Below are 27871 nucleotides of genomic sequence, written 5' to 3' on the forward strand. Positions count from 1 at the left end.
CTATATATATATATATATATATATATATATATATATGAAAACTTGTCAGAAATGCGCCTATATGTTTATATTTCTATCATAAAAAATTATATATTTATAAAGAAAAAAAAGATAAATTGTATAATGTACTTTGCCTAGAATTGAACTCCCACTTCAAGAAAAATGTGATAACCAATAAGCAAAACTTGGTTTTTTTTGGTATGCGTACGTTATTTTTTTTCTTATAATACCATTAAGATGTAATATTATATAAATATATATATGAAAAAAAATATGAAATACTCCAAATTTAATATTTTCGGATGAAGAAAACGGTCTCGTTCAAAAATAGAAGTCAGCTGACATGCCATCAACAAATGTTCATCGCCCAACATGAATATAAAAGTATGACATGAATATCGAGGCAATCATTTTAGCAGAAAACATTCAAACTTCAATTCAAAGTCAACCAGAGCTCCGATTTCAACAAACTTATTGACAAACTGACCAATTCAACGAGACAAACCCAATGATATCAAAATTGGTCAAATATAAGTAAATCAAACCATTAAACCCCTTTTGAAAGTTTTTCAGACATATGAAAGATCAAACATATGTCAAATCCAATGAGTTAATAGTTGATTTAAGTGTCTTGATAAGAAGAATTCAATGGGTCTAAAATTGCTCGATTTTGACATCGTCAAGGCTCGTAAATATCCATCAAATGTTCTGATTGAGGGATCTATTATGACATTCTAATCAAAGTGATTTATATTTTTATATTAAGTTCATCTGAAACTCAATAAATAGAGTCCCAACACTCTCATGAGAAATAGACAAAAACTACGGGTTTTAAGAAATGCTCGAAACTTTGAGCTCTTACCGCGATCGACTACTGCCAACCGTTATCGACCGCTGCCGACAACCGCCTACTACTATCAACCCCCCCTCACTCGTTGGTCGTCGCTGATCACAATTAATCTCTACTTATTCCTTGCAACAAGTTTATCCGCACGTCAACGTTGTAATTCCAAAGACTTTGTAATCCTTTCCTGTCTGTGGAACAAATGGTCTAGTGAATTTTTACAATTGGGCTTGACTTTACATGTTTTCGACGTAAAAACTTATGATGTTACTGACTGTTTTCTTTATCTGAGTATGTGTTGAATTCTCGTGTAATGCTGAGATGAAAATCCATTACCCTACCGCTGTAAATATTTTAGCACACATCAAATTTTATTCGCTATTATACAAAAAAACATAGAATGTAATTAAATTTTTGACGGTATTTCAAATATGTATAGCTTGATTTTCTTACTTTATGTCAAACTTATTATATTTTTAAATATTATTTTTTATAATTGACAAAAAGACAAATGAACTAATTTAATTTTCTAGAAATAAATTTGTCTTAAATTTAGATAAATTATTTTATAAATTTTACATACATATCACATAATTTTTATGTAATTACATTTGTAACATTTAAATTTCTATATTTATAACGTTATCATAAATATACGTAAAAAAAATTATATTTAATTTTTGAATAATTAATAATAATGATATTTTTAATATAGTTTTAAAATTTTAAGTGTTATACATATAAACATCAATGTTTATACCTCAGATATACAAATTCGTAATATGTGTGCTACGTATGTAAATGGCCTCTTTCGTTTCCTTTATTTCGCCCGATCGCTCCACCCCATCGGGGTTCGATTAGGGTTTAATTATGTCTGCGATCGAATCGAAATTTAGTTGTTTCAATTCACTCAACCGTCTGCGTCTGCCCTCTTCGCGCTTAACTCCGGCCGGCGATTTTGAAATTTCCCCGTTCGCGCTTTTTAATTGGGGAGACTGCCGCCATTAGTGACCTGTGTGCATGCTGCCCTAATCGAGCCCTAGTCGCGTAGAATCTGCGGGCTTTGAAGCTCTCTGGTGCTGGGAGAAGCCCCAGTTTGTGCGTCCCCAGAAGTTTATCGAACTCGCTGCGATGAATGTCACGATCATAGGTGATCTCCTGCTCCCCTTTTTGACATTTGCATTCAAGAAACGAAGTTCGCTTCTTTTCCCTTTTTGATGTCCTTCTACGATTAAACCTACGATATGTTAGGATGATCTGGTTTGCGGCATTGATTCGCTTTTTGTTTGTTTTTTTCGGTTGCTGTAGATCCGTTACAGGGAGATTTCCCAGAAGTAATAGAAGAGTACTTGCAGCATGGAAACATGAAATGCATCGCTTTTAATCGCCGCGGAACTCTTCTAGCTGGTAATTGTTTCCTCTTCGAAGTATTTATGCCTAAAAACGATGTTTTTTCTTTTGGGCATTTACATACATACTACCCAATTACTATGCATTTACATATCTGACATCTAAACTTTACTTTTTACATTTATACCTCTCAAATCTTTCATATTACATAAAAAAATACCACCATTTTAACTTTAAAAGAATGAAAGACACTTTGTCATGCATAGGTAAGGTGATATGTATGCAAAAATTAAAGTTTAGGTGTTATATATGTAAATGTGTAGGAATTGAGTGGTATGCATGTAAATCTTCCTTTTTTTTCACGGGTTACTTTTATTGGTATCATTTGGTTTTAAGATAATTCAAGGCTTGTTTGTACTCAGTGAGCAGACTAATTTATGACAGTGAGTATGGAGGCACCGAAGAAAAAAATGAGTTTTTTATTTATGCTAATTTCAAAGTCTGTAGTTGTCTTTGGAGTCTTGTATTTTCTGATCTTTTTGTTGTTCGGGTAATTTATTGTATTTGTACTTTTTGTTACGGGTCATATCACGTGCCAAATCATGCCTTAGCTGAATGCGGAATTGAGTTTCAGCAATCCTTACAATTTGACTCATTTCATAGCTGAAATTAGCTTATTTTGATAATCTTTTTTTCACTATCATTAATGTTAACCTTCATGACACCATTTTAACTGGCCACCTCAATATCTTCATCACCATGGCTAACCCTTTTTCTCCTCTCTCTTGCATTAATTCTAAGTCAATATTTTACTTTGTAACCTTCATAAAAGACCTTGAGATATTTCATAGCTTCTTCAAGGCACTTAAAAAATTCAAATTCATCATTTACCTATGATTTGACTGTCCTCCTCCATTCTTTCTTGGTGTGGTATTTTTCTCTTAGTCTCTATATATCTGTTCTGTTTTGAAATGAAAGTTGAAGACGATATTTGAATGAAAATTATCGATTGAGTTTTCTCTACCTTTGTGTTGTCCAGCATCAAGTAAGTGACTGTTTGAGATTGTCATGATTGAATATCTTGAAAAAGCATTCTCAAGGGAGGATGATTTGATCTGTGATTAAAGACTGTTGGGGAAGGAAAATCTTTGCAATCATCGGCAAATATTTTGTTATTTAGGCTTTGTTGGATCTCTTTTCATTTGCTTTCATTGTTGTTGCTTTTTATTTTATATACTTGTTTGGTCTCATTTTAAAACCAATATTATTTTGTAAAACACCCAAAATCTTTTTCTTTAATCTTTCATGTTAATTCATCAGTGATTATTTGTAGCATTAAGCGATCCAATATGATCGACTGGTGAAGAACTATTTTGCATATATTTACACTAATCTTTACTGTGCAACATTAGAAATTAGAGTTGTGACAAAAGAAAAAAATATATACTAATAAATGATTATTTTATTGATTTGTTAGAATTTTTTTTTTAAATAAGATAGTTAAAAATAAATTTATGTGATTTTAATATGTTCATTGAAAGATAAAACTGCACCCAATATATATGGACATATAAAAAGTGTCAGAAGATTAGAAAAAGGAATAGGCTTATGTTAACTTCGATAGAAGTTGTTCAAAATGATTTGTGCAGAATATGTTTTACACCTCAGACAATGCACAACATGAACAATTGGAAAATGAGAACTCTTAGGATTATCCTAAATTATTTTAATAAGGCTAACAATGATGATGTCATATTTATTCTTGTACATTGCTTAAAACCTTTCTCTTTATAGAAAATCACCTAATGAGAGTTTCCATGAACTAGCAGAACACTGTAAGAAAGCAATCATGGATACCGGCAGGAAATCTTAGAAATCAGCTGTGACATAGGCTGAATTGTAGAGTTATGTTAACATAGCAGGAGGGCATCAGCAATAACGGGTTAATATTGAAATTCTGCTAGTCAGCCAGAAAGCACACAAAGCCAATACAATGGTTTTAACTACAAGCATAACAAGCCCAATTGGTAGTTTTGCAAATATAGACCAAGAATTTCACTAATCCAGCATAATAGAATAGTCCTGCATGTCTGACATCATACAAATTCACCAAGAAATGCAAGACAATCGATATAATGCAATAATTTTTTTGTTTTTTATGTGGATTGTTGATTGTGAGCTTGTGCTAATTGGCTTAGGACATGTTTCATGACGTCATATTTCAGTCAATTGGCTTGAACTTGTTTAGGATATTGTCCTTGTGGTGACATTTGTTTTTAATCATCATCAAAATGTTGTTGGATGAAGGAGATATGGATAACTACTTTAACCATGACTGAACAATGAGTGCAATATATGAATAGTTAGCCACATAGATGATTGCTTCGAAATATACGGATTGCATCAATATGCTTAGGGGTCTTTTTCATTTGAGGCCAAGAAAATTATAGGATATAATGAGAAAATTTAATTTACTTATTCATCCATATATATCAAGTATTTATGGCAATTGATGCAATTCTTAACAGCAATTTTTAAAAATTCACATGTTCTATTGTTACCTCACTTGTGAAAAGAACAGTCTTAAATATTCCTTTCACATTTGTTTCTTTAGGTTAGGCTAAATTTTAACAGATCTTCCTGGCGTGTCATAAATATGCTTGTAGGAACATGTATTTATAGGCATATTTTTCACTCCCACTAAAAAGGCAGTTCTATATTGGATTTCTCACAATTTATTTAGCCAATAATGCTGCTGAAGTTTCCTTTAAATACTTAAATTTGCCGTCATACAATACCTAGACGAGATTTAAACAAAGGGGTGTGCATGGGAGAAATGGGTTTCTCCAGAATCTAATTTAAACTATATTCTATTTTTTTTGTTAGTGTGGATTATCAAGTTATATAAGATGTTAAAAAATAATAAAGTTAATATAAGATGTTATATGGATCATTATCAAGTTATATAAGATGTTAGATGTTAAAAAAAAAAAAAAGTTATATAAGATGTTATATGGATCATCTTGCATATTTATTCTTAACTAGGATGATTAAAAGTGTAAAAATTTTTTTACTTTCAGATAAGGTATCTGCGTTTAGTTTTTATTTTTTATTTTATAAACGTTTGAAGTTTGAAGTTTATTTATAGAGGAAAATGTCAGCGATGGAGATTGGGCATTAGCAGTGTTTGCACTCTCTTAGAAGTTTCCATTTTACAGGACTCTCTTTACACTATCTATAACATGGTGTTTAAGTGCTACCCTACTTGTAAAACCCTTTTTTTTTTACATTAAAAATTTGTGTGTTGCTACAAATTCATTAGGTTGTGTGTCATTCCTAAAAAAATCTCAGTGCTTTTGTCTTTGCCTCTACATTTATGAATTTTGTGCCAGCTAATTGTGCTCGAAGTTGATCATTTGCTTCCAATGCTGAATAGTAAAATCCATTGGGTATCTTTTGCAGTTTTGCAATGTCAACTTCCTCAGTCTATATTCAAGATCTAATCATCTTAGCATTTTGTTCTCTTTCCAATGTTCCCATATACATTCATGTGCTGCATTCTTCCATTACTAGCGTTATTGTTCTTGCATGCATTCATGACTCTAGGTTTATGTTTTTTAAGGAAAAGAGCTCCCAAGCTCTTTTTTCTTATATTGCAAAAACAAATGTCGGGTGTAGTTTAAGTTTAAGATTGCTACAATGCTACATCTAACATGACATATGCTCCTGCAAGTATCGGGTAACCTTATGAGTTCCCTGTAGTAGTGGCGTGCTTACGTTGATTTGATCCATGCAAATTTATCTCTGTATTGTTATATATATATATATATATATATATATATATGTGTGTGTGTGTGTGTGTATGTGTGTATATATATATATATATATATATTATATGTAGATGAATTTATATGGTTTTTGTTCTACATATCAAGCCATCGTTAGCCTTCTTTTGGTGTTTGAATTTTTATTTTCATTCATTATTGCTATCTAAGGTGTTGAACCTATTTTTAAAATTTATTTTGAATAAAATATTTCTATTATAGGTTATGTCCACTCCTCGTTTCCACTCCCATGGCACTTATTTTATCTTTTTGTTTAATAGCTGCATTTGTTTTTTAAATATTTGTCTTAGATGTCTAAATTATTCAACTCTAATTTTAACGATTTTATTTTTAATAGGTATCACCTCAATTGTTCATCAAATATAATATCATTCCTTGTTCACATATATTTTTGTTTATTTCTAAGTTCTTACTTTGTTTCATGTTTATCTGTACACTCTCAGTTATGTTATGCTTGATATATTTATCAAAGATTTTTTAACTTTTCAACACTAAGATCCATCTAACATCAAATCAATTTCAGTGTGGCTGAAATCTAAATTCATATCATAACATAGCATATCGATGCTACCTCCTTGGTGAAGATTATTAACAGTGAACACTTTTATTGATTTATTTTATTTTATTTTATTTTTTATTTCAGCGGGTTGTTCAGACGGAAGCTGTGTAATTTGGGATTTTGAGACTCGGGGAATTGCAAAGGAGCTCCGTGATAAGGATTGTGTAGCGCCTATAACAAGCGTTTGCTGGTCAAAATATGGCCATCACCTCCTTGCTTCAGCAACTGATAGATCCTTAACACTTTGGGATGTCAAAAGCGGTGAAAAAATAGCTCGAGTCACTCTCCAACAAACAACACTTCTTGTTCGTCTCCATCCTGGATCCTGCTCTCCTTCAGTTTGTCTTGCTTGCCCTCTCTCTTCTGCTCCAATCCTCGTCGATCTGAATACGAGCAGCTCCAGCGTGCTTCCAGTTTCAGTCTCTGATTCTGGAATCGGCATTCTTCCTCATCCACGCAACAAATTCGCAGATGGTTCTCCACCTTACACTCCCACTGCAGCTACTTTCAACAAAAAAGGTGACCTGATCTATGTGGGAAACTCCAAAGGTGAGATCCTCATAGTGGATTTCAAAACAACACGTGTTAATGCAGTGATCCCTATAGTAGGGGGCTCCATCGTCCGCAATATTGTTTTCAGTAGAAATGGCCAATATTTGCTCACAAACTCGAATGATCGCGTCATTCGAATCTATGAGAACCTTCTTACTCGAAAAAAAGCTGCTGTTGCTCTCGAGGAAATGAGCAGTTCTTGTGAAAACCTTAAAGGGACTGAGAAATTGAAGGCGATAGGATCAAAGTGTCTGATCTTACTTCGGGAGTTTCAAGATGCCGTGACGAAGATCCAGTGGAAAGCACCTTGCTTTAGCGGCGATGGCGACTGGGTTGTCGGCGCTTCAGCCACCAAAGGAGAACACAAGATATACATATGGGATCGATCTGGATATCTAGCTAAGATTCTAGAAGGCCCCAAAGAGGCTTTAATCGATCTTGCTTGGCACCCGGTCCGACCGTTGGTCGTTTCCGTCTCCATCGCCGGCTTGGTATACATTTGGGCGAAAGATTACACTGAGAACTGGAGTGCATTTGCTCCTGACTTCAAAGAACTTGAGGAAAATGAAGAATATGTGGAAAGAGAAGATGAGTTTGATTTGGTGCCTGAAACAGATAAAGTAAAGCAAACCTGACATTGAAGCTATTTCGCTTAGCTGGATTTTCACATTTTCATTAGCGTGTTCTTTTGCAGGTGAAAGAGTGCGAAGTCAATGAAGATGAGGAAGTTGATATTATGAACTTCGAAAATGATTCTGCCTTCAGCGATTCAGACATGTCCAAGGAAGAGCTCTGTTTCCTTGCAGCGATCCCTTCTCCTGATGCTGCAGAACAGCAAGATAAATATGTGGGAAGCTCTACTAAGGTAGAGGAGAGCACACATTCTGGTTCTCCTCTTTCTGTGGAGGCAGAGCAGAATGAACAGGCAATAATACCTCCTTCTTTGAGCCCAGATGAAGGTAATATTTACTGCTATCTAAATGGTGTGAGCTTGATTTTTATATGAGTTGTGCTTATAACCATTATCTGTTTAAAATCTAGGAAGATTTACATACAAGCCACACTTTTCTTTTGTATTTACATATCTTCCACCCAAAGTTTGATATTTATACTTGGAAAGCTTTAGTGTTGTAAACCTATGCATGAAGAGATGCATTTTTGTTTTTAAAAATGAAGAGATGATGATATTTTTGATGTGATATTAAAGATTAGTGATTAGTTGTTAGTTATGTAAATACGTAAGAATTGTATGGTATGTATGTAAATACACCTAAAATCTATACTGTGGAACTTGCCGCAGGCGGGAACTCTGCTGCAGAAGAAACTACAGGGAATAATAGCTCAAAGAGGAGGAGGAAGCCATCGGCAAAAGGGCTTGAATTACAAGCAGATCAGGTCAGAAAGCCTTTAAAGAAAGGAAAGTCATCTAATAAGTACTTCAAGTCTAAAAATAAGAAGAATGATTTGGATACAAATGGATCTGTGCTTGAGGATGATGTCACTGATGAGTATTTATGAACATTTTAATAAACTTATGGTAATTTAATCTGATATTTCTTTTTGCTCACTTTGGATTAAACTTTGTATTCACACATATACCACCCAATTCCTATGTATTTACATATCTAATGCCCAAACTTTACTTTTACATTTAAGCCTCCTAAATCTTTCATATCACATTTAGAATACCACAATTTTAAAATAACGAAACATACATTTTCATGCATAGACAAGGTTTTATTTATATATATATATATATATAGTAGGTGTTAGATATGTGTATACATAGGAGTTATGTGTGTAAATGTTGCTTAAACTTTATGCTAGGAATTATCATTCAGTTGCGATACAGGTTATAACAGACCTTATATCTCTCTCTCTCTCTCTCTCTCTCTATATATATATATATATACCTACATACATAGCTGGAATAGGAAGTTCTTGCCATAATTGATATAGCATGCTAATAAAATTATGAATAGCTGATCCGTTTTCTGCATTATGGTTTTCTCAACTGCGGTAATTCTGCACTGTTTTATGGTATCAGAGCACAAGTTCCTATCCTCTCTTCAATCTTCTTTTCCTTCTTTCTTTATTTAACTACCTCCCATTTCTTCCAATATATGTATCATCTTCTTACACCAATCAAACTCCACCCCAAACGTGTCTGACATTCCTATAACTTCATCCCTTAAAGTATTGATGTCAAACATAAAATATATTGCCACATTCAGCTTACAACCAACAACTATCTCACTTGGAAATTCCCAATTCATAAGCTCTTCAAGGCCAATGGTTTCAAGAGTTTTTTGAATGGATCTGCCTTTTGTCCCTCACCTCAAATTCAAAACTCCATTGGTCAAATAACCCAAAATTCACAGTCAGATCTTATCCACAGCTATATACTCTACAATTTAACCACAATCCTCCCCTACATCCTTAATCTGGAATCCATGGCCGAAATCTGAAAACTCTGATTAACTTGCTTCAATCCACCAATAGATCTCGTATAACTCAACCATGGAATGAGCTCCATCACATTTGTATGAAGGATCAAACATGATACAATATCTTCTCTTGAACAACTCACTTGTAGACAACATTGTTGTCGCCGGTAATTACATTGATCCTAAAGATATTTTCCTTCATACTCTTTACGGTTTACCAACCTTCTATCAATCCTTCAAAACCGACATTCGCTCAAAATCTGAACCTATCAAGCTCGATGATCTCTACTTTTTGTTATTCAGTAAAGAAATTACATCTATGCTGAGAATGCCATGGAATTAAATGCCATTGCCTTTGCTCTCTACACTTCACGGTTTGGCAACTTTACTTCTAATAGAGGCTGCGGACGACAATTCTACATCACCAGAGGTAGTACTAGCAAACAGGGTACATTCCAATCATCTTGAGGAGGTAGAAGCTCCATCAATCCTTCGTCTCACCGTACATGTCAAATCTGTGGCAAATTGAGTCAGAGCTAACTTCAGTATGTATCCCTCTACAAAAGCAGATGCAACTCTTCTAAGCTCCACCAATCCTCCAGCTGATGAACGAGAGGATCTCTACCCAATGAAATCCTACTTCAAGGACCTAGCAAAGACGGTCTCTACCCAATTGTTGTCTTCTTTGCTCACAACATATCTTCATCCTCCACCGCAATATGACACCGACTGTTGGGCCATCCTCATCAAGCTACTATCACAACTATCTCCAGAACAACTAATATAATTATTCCTACATCTTTCTTTTTCTTTAATGAATGTAATTAGTCAAAGAGTCATAGGCAGTCTTTTCCTATCTCGACTTCAAAAACTAAGTGTCTAGTTGATCCTATCCATGCTGTATCGGGTCCAACCCCTACTATTTTAATCCAAGGTTATAAATTTCATTTTCTTATTGTTGACTATTCTTGCTACATTTGGGTGTTCCTTATGGTTGCCAAATTTGAAAGTACAAATAAACTCATATCATTTCACAAAATAATTCAAAATCAATTCCACAAAAACATCAAAATTCTATGCTCCAGTGGAGGGGGCGAGTTCACGTCCCATTACCTGCAAAATCACCATCTTTCATCAATTTAGTTGCCCCTCTATATCCGAACAAAATGGGGTGGCATAGTGTAAGCATCAGATCTATTTGAAACAAAAAGAACTTTACTTCTTACAGCTCATCTACCACCCAAATTTTAGATAAGTGCCCTCATGATTGCTACTTATATCATAAACCAAATGCCATCCAAGACTACTCATCTAAAATCTCCCTACGAAATATTACATAAATCCCCACCCACATACTCTCATCTCCGGATATCTTTGGCTGCCTATGTTTTCCCTGGCAAAAACCACAAGCCTTACACACTCTCTTCCACAGCTCCACCATGTATCTTCATTGGGTATTCTCTATTCCACAAAGGCTACTATTGCTATAATCCTCAAACCCGCCAAATCATCATCTCCTTGCATGTGGTCTTTAACAAACAATGCTTCCCATTATCTACCACCAACACATCCTCTACAACATCATGTACATCTACCACCAATATTTTGCTTACACTTCTAATTACAATTTCTGTCCTGCAACTTCCACCTATCCTACACATCCCTTCAACCTGTACCACTTGCAACAACCATAAATTCATCTTTTCCACCACTTTCTGAACAATACAACCAGCCCCTCCTCCAACAAATTTCCCCAAACCACATCTTTCATGCATCCCATGATAACCACGACTAAAATAGGTTCTCTCAAGCCCTAACATCCTCTAAACCTTCATAAATTCATCTCCCGCAATGCAGATCTTACTTACTATGCCCAAGCAGTCAAACAGCTCGATTGAAGACAAGCTATATCCTTGGAATTTCAAGCACTTCGACAAGGAGACACCTGAACTTTGTTTGATCCTCCTCCTCGTCAAAACAAATTTGGTTGCAAGTGGACCTTCCGAACCAAATATCACTTCAATGGAACAATTCCAAAGCGCAGGGCTCGTTTGGTTGCTCAAGGCTTCAAACAACGGGAGGGTCTACAATATACTTCTATGTTCAGCCCCATAGCAAAATTACCCACAATTTGTTTTCTCCTCATCATAGTCCTTCAAAATCAGTGGAAAATACATCAATTCGATGTCACTAATGCTTTTCTCCATACCTCATTGGAGGAAACCATCTATGTCTTAACTTTAGAGATTCCGAGATCATCAATATCCCAATCGAGTATGCTTGCTTAAATGGCACTCTACTGTCTCAAACAAGCACCGCAATAGTGATATCACATGGTTATAAATCATCTATGAGCAAAATAGTTCAGCATCAGCACCGCAGATCCCTCTTTTCTCATCTATAAGCATCACCATATCACAATCTACTTCCTTGTGTATGTAGATGACATGCTCATAACTGTTAATGATCAATCTGCCATGTATAATCTCGTTCTTGATCTCAAATCTGCGTTTAAACTCAAAGAATTGGGCTCTGTCAATACATTTATTGGCATCAATATACAAACCACATCTTATGGTTATCACCTTACCCAAACTCCCTACATTACATCGCTTCTCCAACAAAACCAGTTAGCACTCCTCTTCCTCTTGAACTAAAACCCCCGATCCTCACTCTCTTTAAGAGTATCTTAATCCAAAAAAATACTGTCAACTAGCTGGCTCACTTCGATACTTGACTTTTACTAGGCCTGACATCGCCTTCTCCAGTACCTACATTGAGCATTACATTTCAGACTCTCACTTACCAAGGGTGATCTACAACTCCGCAATTACTCCGAATCAGATTGGGCTGGCGACTTAGTTGATCGATGCTCTACATATGGTTTTCGCACCTTTCGTGGCGGCAATCTCATTGCTTTGACCATTCAACGCCAAAAGGCAATAGCACCTCCTCTACTAATACTGAATATTGCACATTGGTTGCTGCCACTTCTGACTTCCTATGACTTCACATATTACTTAAGGAATTCAATGTTTCAATCAACACACCCACCCCTATCTATTGTGATAACACTTCTACAATTGCCATCACACTCAATCCAATATTCCACCCTTGCACCACACATGAGAAAATCGATCACCAATTCATCCGTAATCATATTTGCTCAGACAATATACTTACAATTAGCCCATGAGCCCATCTATTTGTAACTTTGAGGCGAAGTAATGGACCTACAATAACCACATTCAACTAGGGTGCACATTCCACTTCAGTATGCAACTAATTCTCACTGCAGGACCACTTGGATGATTCTCTGTTGTTTTCTGGTCTCTCCACTTCCCCTCTTTACCTCTACACATCCATACAAGGAATGGCCGTAGGCTATTATACGAGCCCCAACCATCCCTCATTCGCCTAAGAATTCGAGTACCACACTCTACACTCGGGGGGAATTGAATCCCATTCCAGAGGGGACTTTCACCTGACATGAAGATGCCCGACCAACTTATCTGAGTACGCGGCGCACACGTTAGGGTTTCGCCATGGCGATCCCTGGTTTCTCCTCGTCGATCTAACTCTCTTGAGGTTCGCCGCTGTCGACGTGCGTCGTCAGCTTCGTTTCTGCTCGTGCGTCTCTGCGTCCGTCGGGCTGCGTCGTGTCTCTGCTCTTGCGTCGTCCTATGACTCAAGCTGATCGCAGGGGCTTCACCGCTTCTACTCGTTTCGGGTTCTGCTCCTTCCTGTTTACTCTGAGATCGCAGGGGCTTCCGCTCCTACTCCCTGTTTCGGGTTTCCGCTCTCTGCTCTGCTAAACCGCAACTCCATGGCTTCCGACAGATCGTATGCTGCTGCACTTGGGGGTGTGCACACTTCAAATACACCTAAATCATGCTCTTTCGCTCTTTCATTTGAGTGAGTAGAGGACATCAAGGAACCTGGTAGGAAGATGAGAAACCTGTCATCTTTTTTACAGAAGTTGAAGGTATTCAACTTGCTTCCTTCTGTCGAATGAATTTGGTCGGGAAATTTTTGTATGACCATCCCAAAATGGAGCCGATTCATAAGGAATTTGAGCTTATGTAGCTTGTTGGGGAATAAAAAATTGGACTGTTAGATGAAAGAGACATTCTTATACAACTAAATAATGAAGAAGATTACATGTGCTTATTTGCTTGAAGGACAATCTGGATTGATAACAGAGCAATGAAGATTCTGAAATGGTTTGTGGATTTTGACCCACAGACATAAACACCAATCATTCCGGTTTGAATTTGCCTTCTTGGTCTGAAATTTCATTATTTTACTCAAAAAGTGTTGTACTCTATTGCTTCAGCTTATTGTAAACCACTCAAAACAGACATTCCTATTTTTAATCTTTTCCGTCCATCTGAAGCCAAAATAATTGTCGAAAGAGACATCACTTCACCTGCCTCTGAGAAAATTTGGTTGGGCACACAACATCACAGATATTGACAAAAGGTAGTGATTGAGTCTTTTTCTTCGTATTGTTCAAACTACGTATGCTCGGTCACTCTAGTTCTCAATGTAACAGTCTACAACCTCAATTCAGACCAAAAAAACATAGTGCTCCACCAGAGGCAGCAACTTCATCTCCGCCTAATCAACTCCAAGTTATTGGCACTATTGATCATCAAAAGAATACCTCGAATGATGTCACTATCCTCGCAAGTAATATGACAATCATTCAGTCCCCAGTTGTAGCTCCCCCGTCTTTGGAACATCCTATCGTGAGGGAGAGGATGAGTCTTCAGACCCCACCAGCCTTAGATATCACCGATAATATAGGTGACAATACTTATACTGTTTCACTACCGTCTCATCAGGTCGAGCAAGCAGTTAATGTTATTCAGGCTCATGGAGATCGTGATGTGCAACAACCTACACATGTCCGACCAACGTTGGAATCTAACGATCATATGAGTCAATCATTATATAAGGAATGACAAGTCTACACATCCAGGAGGAAGAAAAAGAATGGAGACCTACTTGAGCTTAGAAATCTGATGGATGATACTTTAGTTACTATGGGCAATGGTACTCACTTTTCCAATTTGTCAGCCGACTCGCTTCCAAGAACTAGAGACAGATGAAGGACTAAAGTGGGACGACCCTAACACTTTATCGTTTTTTGTGGTTTTTTGGTTTTTTACTTTTATGTATTTTTGCTTTATTTGGGTTTTGTGTGCGTTGTATTGTGTGAGTTAGACTTTCTTTTAGGCCTTCTCATACAACATTTCTGTATTTTTTCAGTATTAATATATTTGACTTTGGGCTTTTTTCAATGTATATATATATATATATATGCCATCTTGTGTAAATGATATAGCAAGTTAATAAAATTATAGATGGCTGATCCGTTTTCTGCATCCTGGGTTTCCTCTGCTGTTCTAGTTTAGAGCAGTTTTCGGCTGAATGATGGACGCACAAAATCACTGAAGCTAAACATGACGGTTTGGTTTCTGAGATAAATTACAGAGGCAGTAAACTAACTTTGATTAGTTATTTTTGTTTTTGATCTGAAAAAAAAAATGGAGTTGGCTTAAGAATATTGAAAGTATATCTTAAACGTTAGTTTCTATCATTAGATTTTTGACTTCGTTCAAAATTTTGAAATTTGAAGTCTTCTATTTATATCATAAATCATAATCATAAAATGTGAAATGCACTATAATTAGATTTATATCCACAAATTAATCATGCCTCAATAATTTTTTTGTTTTTATATTTATATCACTTAAAATTTTGAAATTTTACTTTTTTTAAAGTTAATAATGGTGATATTTTGTATGTGATGTGAAATACTTGGATTTTATGAATATAAAAATTAAAGTTTAGGTGTTAGAAGATGGTACAAATTTTTAACGTGGATGCACAGAAGGGCACTTACACACCGACCACACAATTCTTATATATTTACATATCTAACACCTAAACTTTCATATTTAGATGCGTACCGCTCAAATTCTTAACATCACATCAAAAATATCATTATTATTAACCTTTTGAAAGTGAAATATACCTTTTTAATGCATAGATCAATGTTAAACTTCAGGTGTAAGATATGCAATTACATAAGAATTCAGTGCCATACAAAGTAAGTTTTCGCTACACAAAATCCTTCAATGCCACCAATCACTCAGCAGATACAAACACCAGAATTGGCAAAATAATGCCAAATTTTATTGAATAAAATGCCAGCAAGGTTCATGCATTGCCTTGTCCTAACTTGATATATCACCATACAAGTTCATTCAAAAAAATGGGTTATCAGCCACATTGGTCCCGAATTTCATAACCTAGAAAACACTAAAATCAAAATTTCATCATTTGAGAGTTCCTATGACAAGTATAAATGGATTTATAGGACATAAAATTTTTTATTTTGGTTCTTTGGACCACGAAGGAGGATAAATTTTATATTCTTGAACTTGCTCTTCTTCCTTGTCGTCTTCAGCTTCTAAAATATCCTTGGAAAATGCATCAGGATTTGCTCTGATGCAATTCTGCAAGGCGACAAAGGGGCTCACACAGTCTGATCCCTGCAAACATTAAAAATGTAAGTACAAGCTTATAGGCATGAATAAGGCTTAATCTGTACACGACACCAGTTTCATATCAACATGCTTGTATTAGAAGAAGTGAATAGGGTCAGGTAGATATATAAATAATAGGGATAAATACATACAGACCACCTGAAACATTTGAAACATTGATATTTACAAATTAACTGCCCATGTGATTTTTTTTGAACTACTGAATTGATGTATTTACGCATGTCACGATCAAAGTGTTTAGAAGTTGATAAAAATGAAAAATAACGGCTGGGGCTTCACGATGAATTTTAATATTTGAGTGAAAATTAGAGAAATGGATGAAAGAGGTGGGTTGATTTGTAAATAGCAAGTTTTCAGGTGGTATGTAGCCTATTACACAGATTTTGAGCAGGATGTAAACATATCAAGATAGTTCTTTTTTTTTTCAAAACAAAACATTTGACAAGTTTACTAGCAGCAAAAGTTGCAGTTGAGTCTCACCTAAAAATGCACATCTAAATGTTCCCTGGAGTGATAAATGAAGGTGATATCATTTGCTTTTAACGCAAAAATTATTTAAAAAAAATATGTGAGATGAAATAGCTTCTCGGAATGTTTGCAAACAACTATTTAATAAAGAAAAAAAAGATGAAGCACAGATCATATTATATATAGTCCACTTGGGCTAAGTATTTAGGTGCTTTATTTCCAACCACAAGGTTTTTAATTCAAGGCCTAACAGATACTAGTACGTGAGTGAGTTTTAAAAAAAATTCAGATCATTTTACCTTTTCTTCAGCAGTGCTCTTAATAAAACAAACAAAAGCCTCGGAGAAATGAGATCCGCAGGGACCTTTTCTCAAGTCAGCAACACAAGGACATTCCAGTGCTCTTTGTGCCTTCTGATCCAATGTCTGCAACATAACATGCAAAATTAACATATTATCCGAAAGTGCGTCAGTTAGTTATTTAGGCATGTTTAGGACAGCTTTTAGCTGATTTTATGGGTGAGAGAGCAGCCAATAAAAATGCTGCGCTCGTTTGGATCATAGATTTTCAATGTTTTCTTCACAATTTTTCCTTTTAAATTTCTGAGAAAAACATGATAGAAGTCATCGTTAAGCAAATAGCTTTTGCCAATATTAAGGGGCTACTTTTGATTTTGATTTTTTGTTTTTATTTTATTTTGTAAACACTGCCATTGCCGAGTCCCAATCCTCGGATGTTAAAAAGGGACGGCTGTGTTAGATAGTCGATAACCAACGTAAAATTTGTCGAAAAATCATGACATGAATCCTTTTGATCTGTAAATACTAGGGCATATCCTAGAAGCGACGCGCTGTATGGCCTGAATATACTGAATATTATGTAAGGGCCGCTACACTGGTGCCCTATACTAGGGCATATCCTAGAAGCGACGCGCTGTATGACCTGAATATACTGAATATTATGTAAGGACCGCTACACTGGTGCCCTGGTGTAATGTCAAATAAGCAAGAGTTTTCACATTACGGACGGAAACATGTAAAGAAGTTAGTACATGAAATAAAATTAGGATAAGATGTTCGAATATAAATACTCTCACATGTAAATTAATGAAATTAGTTGATATTATGATTCATAAAAACAAAAATATCTTATGTATTCAAGAAATTAAATGAGTTTGAGAAAAGACTAAGAAGATTGATAACTTAGGTTTTAAACTTTGATATTCAGGTAAGAATCACACTAAATGGTGTAAGCTAGGATGGTCAACCAGGAACTCCTAAGGCTAGATTCTAGGTTCTAAGAGTAGAAGACTAAGACCTCACTAAAAATGAGGTCAACAGCTCCTCAAGCACGTTTAGACATGTTCTAAAAAATTTTTTTATATAAAAATATTATTAATATTATAAGCGTATGCTCCTCAAGCACGTTTAGACATGTTCTAAAAATTTTTTTTATAATGACCTAGAAGAATTAATACAGATGATATCTCTTGGAGAAAGAATTTTTATTGGAGGAATTTTTATTGGAGGAGATTTAAATAGACATGTTGATAGTAGTATAAGATTTTAAAAATATTCATGACGGCAACGATTTTAGAGTGATAAATGAAGAAGGTAGAGCCATATTATATTTTGCTTTAGCTTATAATTTTGTTATTGCTAATATTTTATTCAAGAAAAGACATGAACAAATTATTACTTATAAGAATAGATATAATAAAACCCAAATTAATTATTTTCTTCGGAGAAAAAGATATCGCCGAGAATATAAAACTTGTAATGTCATTCTAAGTGAGAATTTAAATAATCAATATTGATTATTAATTTTGGATTTTAAGATGAAGAGTTGTAAAATAAAAAATATTAGGAATTATTGTCATAGAATTGGAAGGGAGCACTTAAAAGACATAAATAAAATTATTTTTATGAGTAAACTTCAAGATTTCAGGATTTGAAATGCTCATGAAGTAAATTTTATGTGGGATAAAGTAACAAACACTATTAAACAAGTGATAAAAGATATACTTGGAGAATAAAAAAGAAAAGCTTCTATAAATTAAAATAGTTGATGATAGAATAATGATGTGCAAAAAAAGATAAAATATAAGAAGTATGTTATAAAAATTGGTTTAAATATAAAAATTTAGAGGACTACAAAAAATATAAAATGACCATTAGGAAGTCTATGAAAATAATTTGTGATGCTAAAACTTCTATTTTTAGTGATCTAGATAATAGATTAGATACTAAATAATGAAAAATATATGTATAAATTAGCCAAATAAAGAGAAAAGAAAAGTAAATATTTAACTCAAGCAAAGTATATTAAAGATCAAAATCAAAAAGTACATTTCTTAGAAAAATATATTCAACATAAATGGGTGTATTATTTTGATAAACTTTTCAATGAAGTTCCTGAAAATACGATCGACCTTAGTAATCTTAATATTGTTAATAATTATAAAATGTTTCATTTTTATCGTTGCATAAGTAAAAAAGAAATTGATGAGATTTTAAAGAAAGCTAAGGGAGTTTGTAGGACCTGATGATATCCCAATTGAAGTGTGAAAATATTTAGGAGATTTAAGAGTTTCTTAGCTTATTACACTTTTTAATATTATTTTAAAAATTAAAAAGATGCCTAAGGAGTGGAGGAAGAGTATTTTGGTCACCTTTAAAAAATAAAGGAGATTTACAAGAGTGTGCAAATTATAGAGGAATTAAGTTAATGTACCATACTTTAAAATTATGGGAGAGAGTAATTGAACATAGTTTGACGTATTACAAAGATTTCTCAAAATCACTTTGGATTTATGCTGGGCAGATCTACTATGGAAGCTATACATTTATTGAGAGATTTGATGGAAAAGTACAGAGAGAATAAGGAGGATCTACATATGATTTTTATTGATTTAAAAAAAGCTTACGAAAAGGTTCCAAGAGATACCCTTTGGAGAGTTTTAAACAAGAAAGTTATTGATATGACTTATATTCAAGTCATTAAAGATATGTATACTAGAGTTGTTACTTAATACTAGAGTTGTTACTTGTGTTCAAACAGAAGGAGGATTGATCAAATATTTTTCTATTTCAATTGGATTACGTCAGGGATCGGCTTTAAGCCCATATCTTTTTGCTTTAGTTATGGATGCTCTTACTGGACATTTACAGGAGGATGTACGTTGGTGTATGTTTTTCGCTAATGATATCCTTTTTGTGGATAAGACTAGAGAAAAAGACTCCGGAAAAACTTGAATTATGGAGGTCCACATTGAAATCTAAAGGCCTTTGTTTAATAGAACTAAAATTGAATAAATGGAATGTAATTTTAATAGTAGTAGCTCTTGTGACAAAGTTGTAACTATGGGTGATCATATTATTAAAAGGTGTGAATGCTTTAGATATCTCGGGTCTATTGTTTAAAGTGATGGTGATATAAATCGAGATGTTATTAGTAGAATTCAAGTTGGTTGGTTGAAGTGGAGGAATGCTTCGGGCCTATCGTGTGATAGAAAACTACCGCTTAGACTGAAAGAAAAAATTTATAAGATAGTTGTGAGACTTGCAATGCTCTATGGCGCAGAATGCGGCCTTTAAAAGAGAAGCATACAATTAAGTTAAGTGTTGTCGAGATGAGAATGCTCAAGTGGATGACTGACTTTATGCTTGAGACAAAATGTGAAATGAATATATCCGTGATAGCGTTGGTGTAGCTCCTGTGGCGGACAAAATTAGAGAGAGTCGTCTTTTAGATGGTTTTGTCACATTAAACGTCGACCATCTGATGATCCAGTTAGGAGAGTAGATTTTTTTATTCGACTTATGTTAAGAAAGCAGGGGTAGACCTAGAAAGACTTGGGCTTATTGTATAAAAATGATCTTAATTTATTAGAATTAAATGAAAACGTGGCATTCAATAGGATGCAATGGAGAAAAAGGATTCATGTAGCCAACCACACTTAGTGGGATAAAGCTTTGTTGTTGTTATTTTATTTTACTTATATTTTTACAAATAAAAGCATACAAAATTCAATGAACAAACATGTTTTTAACATAAAAAAAAAAGATTTAAAACAAGCCCCATGCTTTTCAACTATTAGAGCATGTATTTGGAAAAGAGCATACCTCATTTTCATCACCACCTTCAGCCGTTGCTTCTGTTGGAGAAAACAGTATAAATAAAAAGTGAAAAGAAATCATCGACATTAAAACAAAGTTTGACAGTAATAAAAAGTAAAAAAAAAAAAAATAGAAGAAGATTAACACAATCAAACCATATGTCACTTAAGTTTACAAATCTGCTTAAACTTGTGTATTTTTTCAGCTAATTTTTTCAGCATCTTCTTAATGATTGATTTGTCAAGTATTCTGTATCATCGACAATGACTACAATGACTTTCTTTGATGTGCCTTACAGAAGGAAAATATAGTATAATTTTGAAATCCTAAAAAAAGGGTATGTATTCTGTTAATTTGGATGGATTGATTAACAGAATTGTTAAACTAATTACTTAATGAATTTATTTTAACCACATTTTAAATTAGTTTTTCAGTTTAATCAATTTTTTATTTCAAACTGAATCAATAACTATAGTCCAAACAACCTTTAATCTGGAACTAAAACTGAAACATGCTTTCATAAACCGAACCAAATCAAACAATATCTTCAGTTTGGTTTTTCTATTTAAACTAACTAATGCACATCCCTATCATTTAAAGGCTGGTTTATTTATTCCCAAGTCGGGTAATTTAATATACAGTACCGCTTCACCCTTAACTTCATTCATACTTCCTAGAACTATTTTCATTTTCTTACTTCCTAGTGTCATCTCATTGGGAGCCATTTCATCAGTAAGGTTCAAGATCTAGGGCAATACCTGCTGTTCGCCGGCTCCCTCTTATTGAAGAATGTGAGATTCTATACTTGGTTGGCTTGAATGAGTATGGAACAAAAGAAAAAGAAACTTAATTGCAATGGAGAACCATTACAATTTTATTGATATAGTTGTGGAAATATCTTCATAAAGAAAGCTCAATTAGAGACTCAGAGAAACATGAGCATTAACGTGCTGTGTATGCCAATTTCTAGATGAAATCAACTACATCTTTCTGCCTTGTTTAAAGGCTTCTAATTTTCCACTTTCAACAAATTGAATTCTCTTTGTTTCTTTGTTTTTTTTATTAAACCTTGTTCAGTTTCTACAATACCCATTTAATTTCTGTGTTCTCTCTGTGTTTTTATTTAATCGCTATGTTTCATATATATTATGAAAATAGAAAGCACGTTCTTCCCACGTATTTTATCTAACACCTCTTTGATCTAGAATTTTTTTTTTTTTTTTTTTACAAATTATCTCGATCTCTTGCTGTGTATTCTCGGCAATCTTTTACTCATTTTCTTGATGATTGATTTATCATGATTATAGTTATCATCAATGACTTTAATGACTTCCTTTGATATGTCTTGCAGCATAATTTATTTCTTGCACTGTTAAATTCATAAACATAATACATTGTTTAGGTTGATTGATTTCAGGAAAACAAAATTTATCAAGCAAATCAGCTGAGTTCTTAAAGGATTCAAATATCAAAGCATCAATTGATCGTCAAAATTATTCTTATTTTCTGTTTATTTTGGGATTCTTGTACCTGTCAATTATCACAAATCGGAAGTTTACTTTAGGTCTTTTAAAAGTGGCTCTCTTGCTACTGCTGAAACTTATTGTAACCAGCCGCATCCTCTCACATTTCTTCCTTTAAAAAGTTACCAAGCAATTAAGCAAGAAACATAATTTCTCCAAGAAAGAAAAAATAAATCAAAGGAGGATGCCATCTCATACGAAAAGCATTTCACAAAACATAGATCTCAATACATCTCCAAAAGCACATAGAAGTAAAATACAACAACAACAGCAAAACCTTTATCCCACAAAGTGGGGTTGGCTATGCAAATTATTTTTCTCCATTGTATCTTATCGAGTGTCATATTTTCATTCAATTCTAATATATTAAGATCATGTTTTAGACAACATGCTCAAGTATTTTTCAGTTCACCTCTAACTTTCTTACCAAAAGTCAAATCTAAAACATCTATTCTCCAAACAAATCATCAGATAATCAACGTTTAATGTGACCAAACACTCTCTAAACTTGTCTGCTACTGGAGTTGTACTAACTATTTCACGGATATATTTGTTTCGCATTTTATATTTAATTGTAAAACCACTCATCTACCTAAGCATTCTCAGCTCAACAACACTTTAACTCAGTATCATGCTTCTCTTTTATGGGCCAACATTTTGTACCATAAAGCATGCAACTCTCACCACCATTTTATAAAATTTTTCTTGAAGTCTAAGCAGTGCTTTTCTATCGCACAACAAGTCCGATGCAGCCCTCCATTTCTCAACCATTCCATTTCAACCATCTAACTTGAATTCTACTAATAACATCCTCATCTATATCACCATCACTTTGAACAATAGACCCGAGATATCTAAAACAGTCACTCATTTAATAATTTGACCACCCATTGTTAAAACAACATCACTAAAACGAAAGTCTTTAGATTCTAAAGCTGACCTCCATAATTTAAGTTTTTATGAACTCTTTGTCTGGCCTTATCCACCAGAAGGGTATCATAAGAAGAAATCATACACCAAGGAACATCCTCCTGTAAAATGTCTAGTAAGAACATCCATAACTAAAGCAAAAAAGATATGAGCTTAAAGATGATCCTAGATATAATCCAACTAAAATAAGAAAAATACTTGGGTCAATCATCCTTTTGTTCGAATACAAGTAATAACTCTAGTATACTTATATTTAATGACTTGAATATAAATCATATCAACACTTTCCTTTTCTAAATGAACAAAAATTATATGTAGATCCTTCTTGCACTCTATGTACTAAATAGAGAAAACAAAAATTTCTTCAGAGCCAAGATTTATCTGAAGCAATTTTGACTGAAATTCAAAAACAAAAACACAATAATATCCATGCTAAAGATCACAATTCACCTACGCAGTTTCCACTGTGTTAATGGGGAAACTATGAAGCTCATGCTGATTAAGATGCACATTGATACAAGCAGTGAACAAAACAATAGATGTGCTTTCTAATGAAAAAAGACTAAAGAAATTGGATGGAAATAGTGATGGTTTTACGAGGGATTAACTAACTACATGCCAAATTTACAGCTCAACCAGTAGTTCGGCCAACCAAGAAGGTCAACTTGAGTAGCCTAACTATATAACACCCCTTTTGAATACCATCTGAAACATTGTCAATGGAGGGTTGAATTTTTTCTTAATTGGGTGAGTACCTGCAGCCTACGCTACATGGTGATGCCATCTTTAAACACTATTTACTTCAACATTTCAAATGATCTCAAAATAGGAGTACTAAAAATCATGCCAATTTTATTAACTCAGCACATCAAAGTCTAAGTTTACAACATTAATTCAGATACTTTAGGCCAATAAATAGTAAAGTTTAAAGAATCTGAAGACATGCTACTGTTCAAAATAAATTCTACTAAAAAAATGTTCAAGGCAAGGACCAATTTATAAAAGGTACAATATTGAAGATTTATTTTTCAATATCAGAGATAGTCCTTATAATATGGATAATGACGCACATTGTTAAAAATGAAATAGTGCAACTTACATGGTTAAACTAAATAATGAGATTTGGATACTCTTTAAAATGATGCGTAGGTGGGAGAAAATCAATGAAATATAGGGAACCAGTTGATTGATCGTGAGTATTTATCTTTGTAGCTTATTTCATTCTTTGATTCCTTGTCAACAAAGCAGAATTTTTAAGTTCAACTCCTATTCCAGCCAAAACACGAGAATCAACCACTTTTGTCTTCCTATGTATATTGTTCTGGCATAATTCTTCTTTCAAAGAAATCAACAGATCCACTCTCCAGAGGCTGTCAAACAAGTGTTAAACATCATTAATTATTTTCAATATCATTCAATCTCTTTTACTGAAAGTTCTCATGTACTCAAGCATAGAATAATTGGAAGTATGCCATTCTATGTCCTCGGAATAATATATGTGAATAATCATTGGGTAGGTTGAAAACTCATTACTTTGCCATTAAGATGAACATGGAAACCATTTTTTTAGTGAAGTCATATAATTTCTTCTCTTTATGCAAACAAATTATACATTCCTTTGTAAATGGTGAGAAAGGGGATGGAGAAAAACCAAAAAAACCTCGGTTCTGAAATTACTTCAAATGTTTAAGCTTATCAAAACTCAGAAAGGTATGCCGGGATGACCGACAAAGTATTCCGACCAATATTGGAAAACATAACTAGCAATGTTTTGGAATTTCCTCATAGGTTTTGAAAACATAGAACATAAATATTAGGTTTTGAAAACAAGGATGTTGCAAAGTATGGAGAAAAAGTCAACATTGAACCTTACGCAATCATCCAGAAGTTTATAAATCACAGAAATACCTAATAGGCTTTGCCTGGATTGTCTTTCGATAGGGCTGTCACGGGGCTAGTTTAGTTCTCGACAATCGGATTGTAATGTTGGCTACTAAGTATGTCGGGATGACTGACTAAGTATTCCGACCAATATCGGAAAACATAAGTAGAAATGTTTTGAAATTTCCTCGTAGGTTTTTAAAATACAGAACAAAAGTATCAGGTTTTGAAAACAAGGATGTTGCAAACTATGGAGGAAAAGTCAACATTGAACCTTACACATTCATCCAAAAGTTTATAAATCATAAAAATACCTAATAGGCTTTGCCCGGATTGTCTTTCGATAGGGTTGTCACGGGGCTAGTTTAGTTCTCGGCAATCAAATTGTGATGTTGTTATAATCCTTCAACATATTTCAAAGCCAAAATATTATCTTTCATGAATTGAGTGTATTAATATGGTTAATATCATGTCTTTCTCCATCTATCCTATTTGCATGCAACCTCACACCAACCTATCCTATATATATATATATATATACCAATTCAACTTGATTTTTTGGTTTAATGCTGAAAGTGAATTTATTTCCATGATAACACTGGGTTGGAAAATGCCCCATAGCATATACTATGAGAGAATTTACATACACAACACATGCAACTTTCCAATTTGCATATCTAACATCAAATATTCACTATTTACTAAACTACAACTCGAATTTTCTAAACAAATCTCCTAAATCCCTCCATTAACACTTAAATTTTAATCTCTTTGTCAACAGATTCCATGACATTGTAGGCCTCATCACGTTAATGATCCACATTCAAGAGAGAAAAACTATCAACAGTGAAGTCTTGTTAGACAACTACTCATACGTATGATGAAAGTTGAGATGATAGCCGTGATGAATGAGGCAACAGCAAGATGCCCGAGAAGGCCCTAACCATGGTAGCACTCTAATAGGCATTTGTACCAATAGACGATCTCCACTACAGAAAAACAACCCTCAAGAATAGTGCCTGAGCACTCAACAAGAGTTTTAATTTGGTTTCATGTGCTATTTGAATTTCCTTTTATATTATAACTTCAGATTAAGCGGTATGATAAAAGATTATCATGTTCAGCACCTTTGGGAGATAAAGCTGTGAGAATTCACCTATAAAATTAACAAGGAAAACTGGTATGCTGATGTTATACTAAGAGCTCAATCGGCCAAAAAACAATGAAAATGCCAGCAGGTAAGGCAAACATGTGAAGAGTCACAATCCGTGCTTGTCCGCAAAAGTTAATTCGATCATTTTTCATAATGAACAAAAATTTTTTATAAGTCTGTTTTTCCTAATTAATTCCGCTGACAGCAACAACAATTATGCTCCATACATGAATTTTCTGAAAATGGAGATTGGCTGGTTAGCCTTATCTTAAACGCAATAGTCCCAATGCGATCTTCGAAGTTAAAAAAAAAAAACAAAAAAAAAAAAACAACTCCAAGAACCTTGCAACAACATAATATCAAAAGGGAAACCAAAAATCTTGATTATAAGGTAGTGAGAAAGATGAAGAAATGCAAAGACCTGCAATTAGATCTTCCATGGAAGGAGTTGAAGACAAAGAATTTGGAGTCACTGTGGAAGTTGAGGGAGTCTTCTTTCCCTCGTCTTCAGAAGCCAAGCCGCTCTGCGACTGACCCATCGCGAGAGGTGGCCAGAAATGGAGTCGCCTATAGGCCCGACGACTGGAATTTCCCTTCGACGACTTGGTGCTAAGCTTCGAGCTCCATTTTCACGTGCATTTGGTTTAACGAGAGGGTATAAGAGAAGTGCTAAAATATACAAATAAAGAATTGTACTTCATAAATTCATTAGCCGAAATCTCCAAGAGAGCCCACAAAGGGGATTCCATCAAATATCAAAGGACCCAATACTTCGCGACCCGAAGCTGATCATGTGCAGGTCATCCAAACCAAAGACCAAGATCATATCGAGGTGAAAAAAGGGATTAACCCAACTCTCACTATAACATAGTCATCCATCTCATTAACCACAATATAGTCTACGAACATTCTAAATGACCTTTTGTCAAGAGGCGAACTACCTCTCAAATTACGATATTTCACCTTCTGCCCAACAATCTAGTCTCATCATTGTGATTTGAGTGTCACTCGCAGACAAATTCAAATTCAACGGAAATTTAAAATATATATTTAAAAAAAATTAATAACCACTTAATATTTAAGAAAATGTTACATGCTTAGTACACAATTCTTATGTGTACAACAAAAATAGGTTAGCACAAATCTCAAGAAGATACAACGAACGAGGAGATAAAGAAGTGCAACTAAAAAGGACTAACTAGCTGAAGAATAAAGGGGTCACTAGAGAAAACCAATTTGCCCACTTGACTAGGTGCAACCCTTTTAAACAAGAGCTAGAGGCCAACCCAATGCAGTATGTTGACACAATTTTTAATGTTATATGCGTAGGGCGTTCGTTCGACTGACTCGGGATGACCCACTGCTTATTCATAGCATCTCGTAGCTCAAGTCCGTAAGCTCTCGTAAGTATTTAGGGCACGAAACCAAGATTTGTGATGATTTGATCATAGTCAGGAGAACTCGCAATTGGACAAACTCACCCATGAGATTGGACATGTTTGATGTCCATTCTAATGTTTAGAGGTCCCTCTGTATCCATTTGGAGCCTCCTCGGGGTCAAGGGAAGTAACAAAGCCCTTTTATGCGCGCTACGGGAAGATTAGAGTTTGGAACGCCTTACCT

General features: G+C 34.3%; 2 protein-coding genes across 3 annotated transcripts; one reads left to right on the plus strand and one right to left on the minus strand.

Annotated features, from left to right (window-relative positions):
* The first annotated feature begins 1636 nt into the window (after positions 1-1636).
* LOC110020423 (protein RBL) lies at positions 1637-26247 on the plus strand. Of its 2 annotated transcripts, XM_020718519.1 has the most exons (6): positions 1637-1994; positions 2153-2251; positions 6683-7770; positions 7845-8109; positions 8451-8545; positions 25877-26247. In XM_020718519.1, the coding sequence occupies exons 1-6, from the start codon at positions 1976-1978 to the stop codon at positions 25883-25885; spliced, it is 1575 nt and encodes a 524-aa protein (XP_020574178.1). In that variant the 5' UTR covers positions 1637-1975; the 3' UTR covers positions 25886-26247. The 2 variants fall into 2 exon arrangements, with proteins under 2 accessions (XP_020574178.1, XP_020574177.1); XM_020718518.1 differs by lacking the exon at positions 25877-26247 and having other exon boundaries at positions 8451-8717.
* On the minus strand, positions 15796-26931 carry LOC110020424 (mitochondrial intermembrane space import and assembly protein 40 homolog). Its single transcript, XM_020718520.1, has 4 exons — positions 26670-26931; positions 20768-20799; positions 16943-17068; positions 15796-16160 (listed from the first exon to the last, which is right to left on the minus strand). Exons 1-4 carry the CDS (start codon positions 26785-26787, stop codon positions 15999-16001), a joined length of 438 nt encoding a protein of 145 aa, XP_020574179.1. The 5' UTR covers positions 26788-26931; the 3' UTR covers positions 15796-15998.
* Between the last annotated feature and the right edge of the window lie 940 nt (positions 26932-27871).

The sequence above is a fragment of the Phalaenopsis equestris genome, unplaced genomic scaffold, assembly GCF_001263595.1.
Source record: "Phalaenopsis equestris unplaced genomic scaffold, ASM126359v1 Scaffold000096, whole genome shotgun sequence".
Classification (NCBI taxonomy): Eukaryota; Viridiplantae; Streptophyta; class Magnoliopsida; order Asparagales; family Orchidaceae; genus Phalaenopsis; species Phalaenopsis equestris.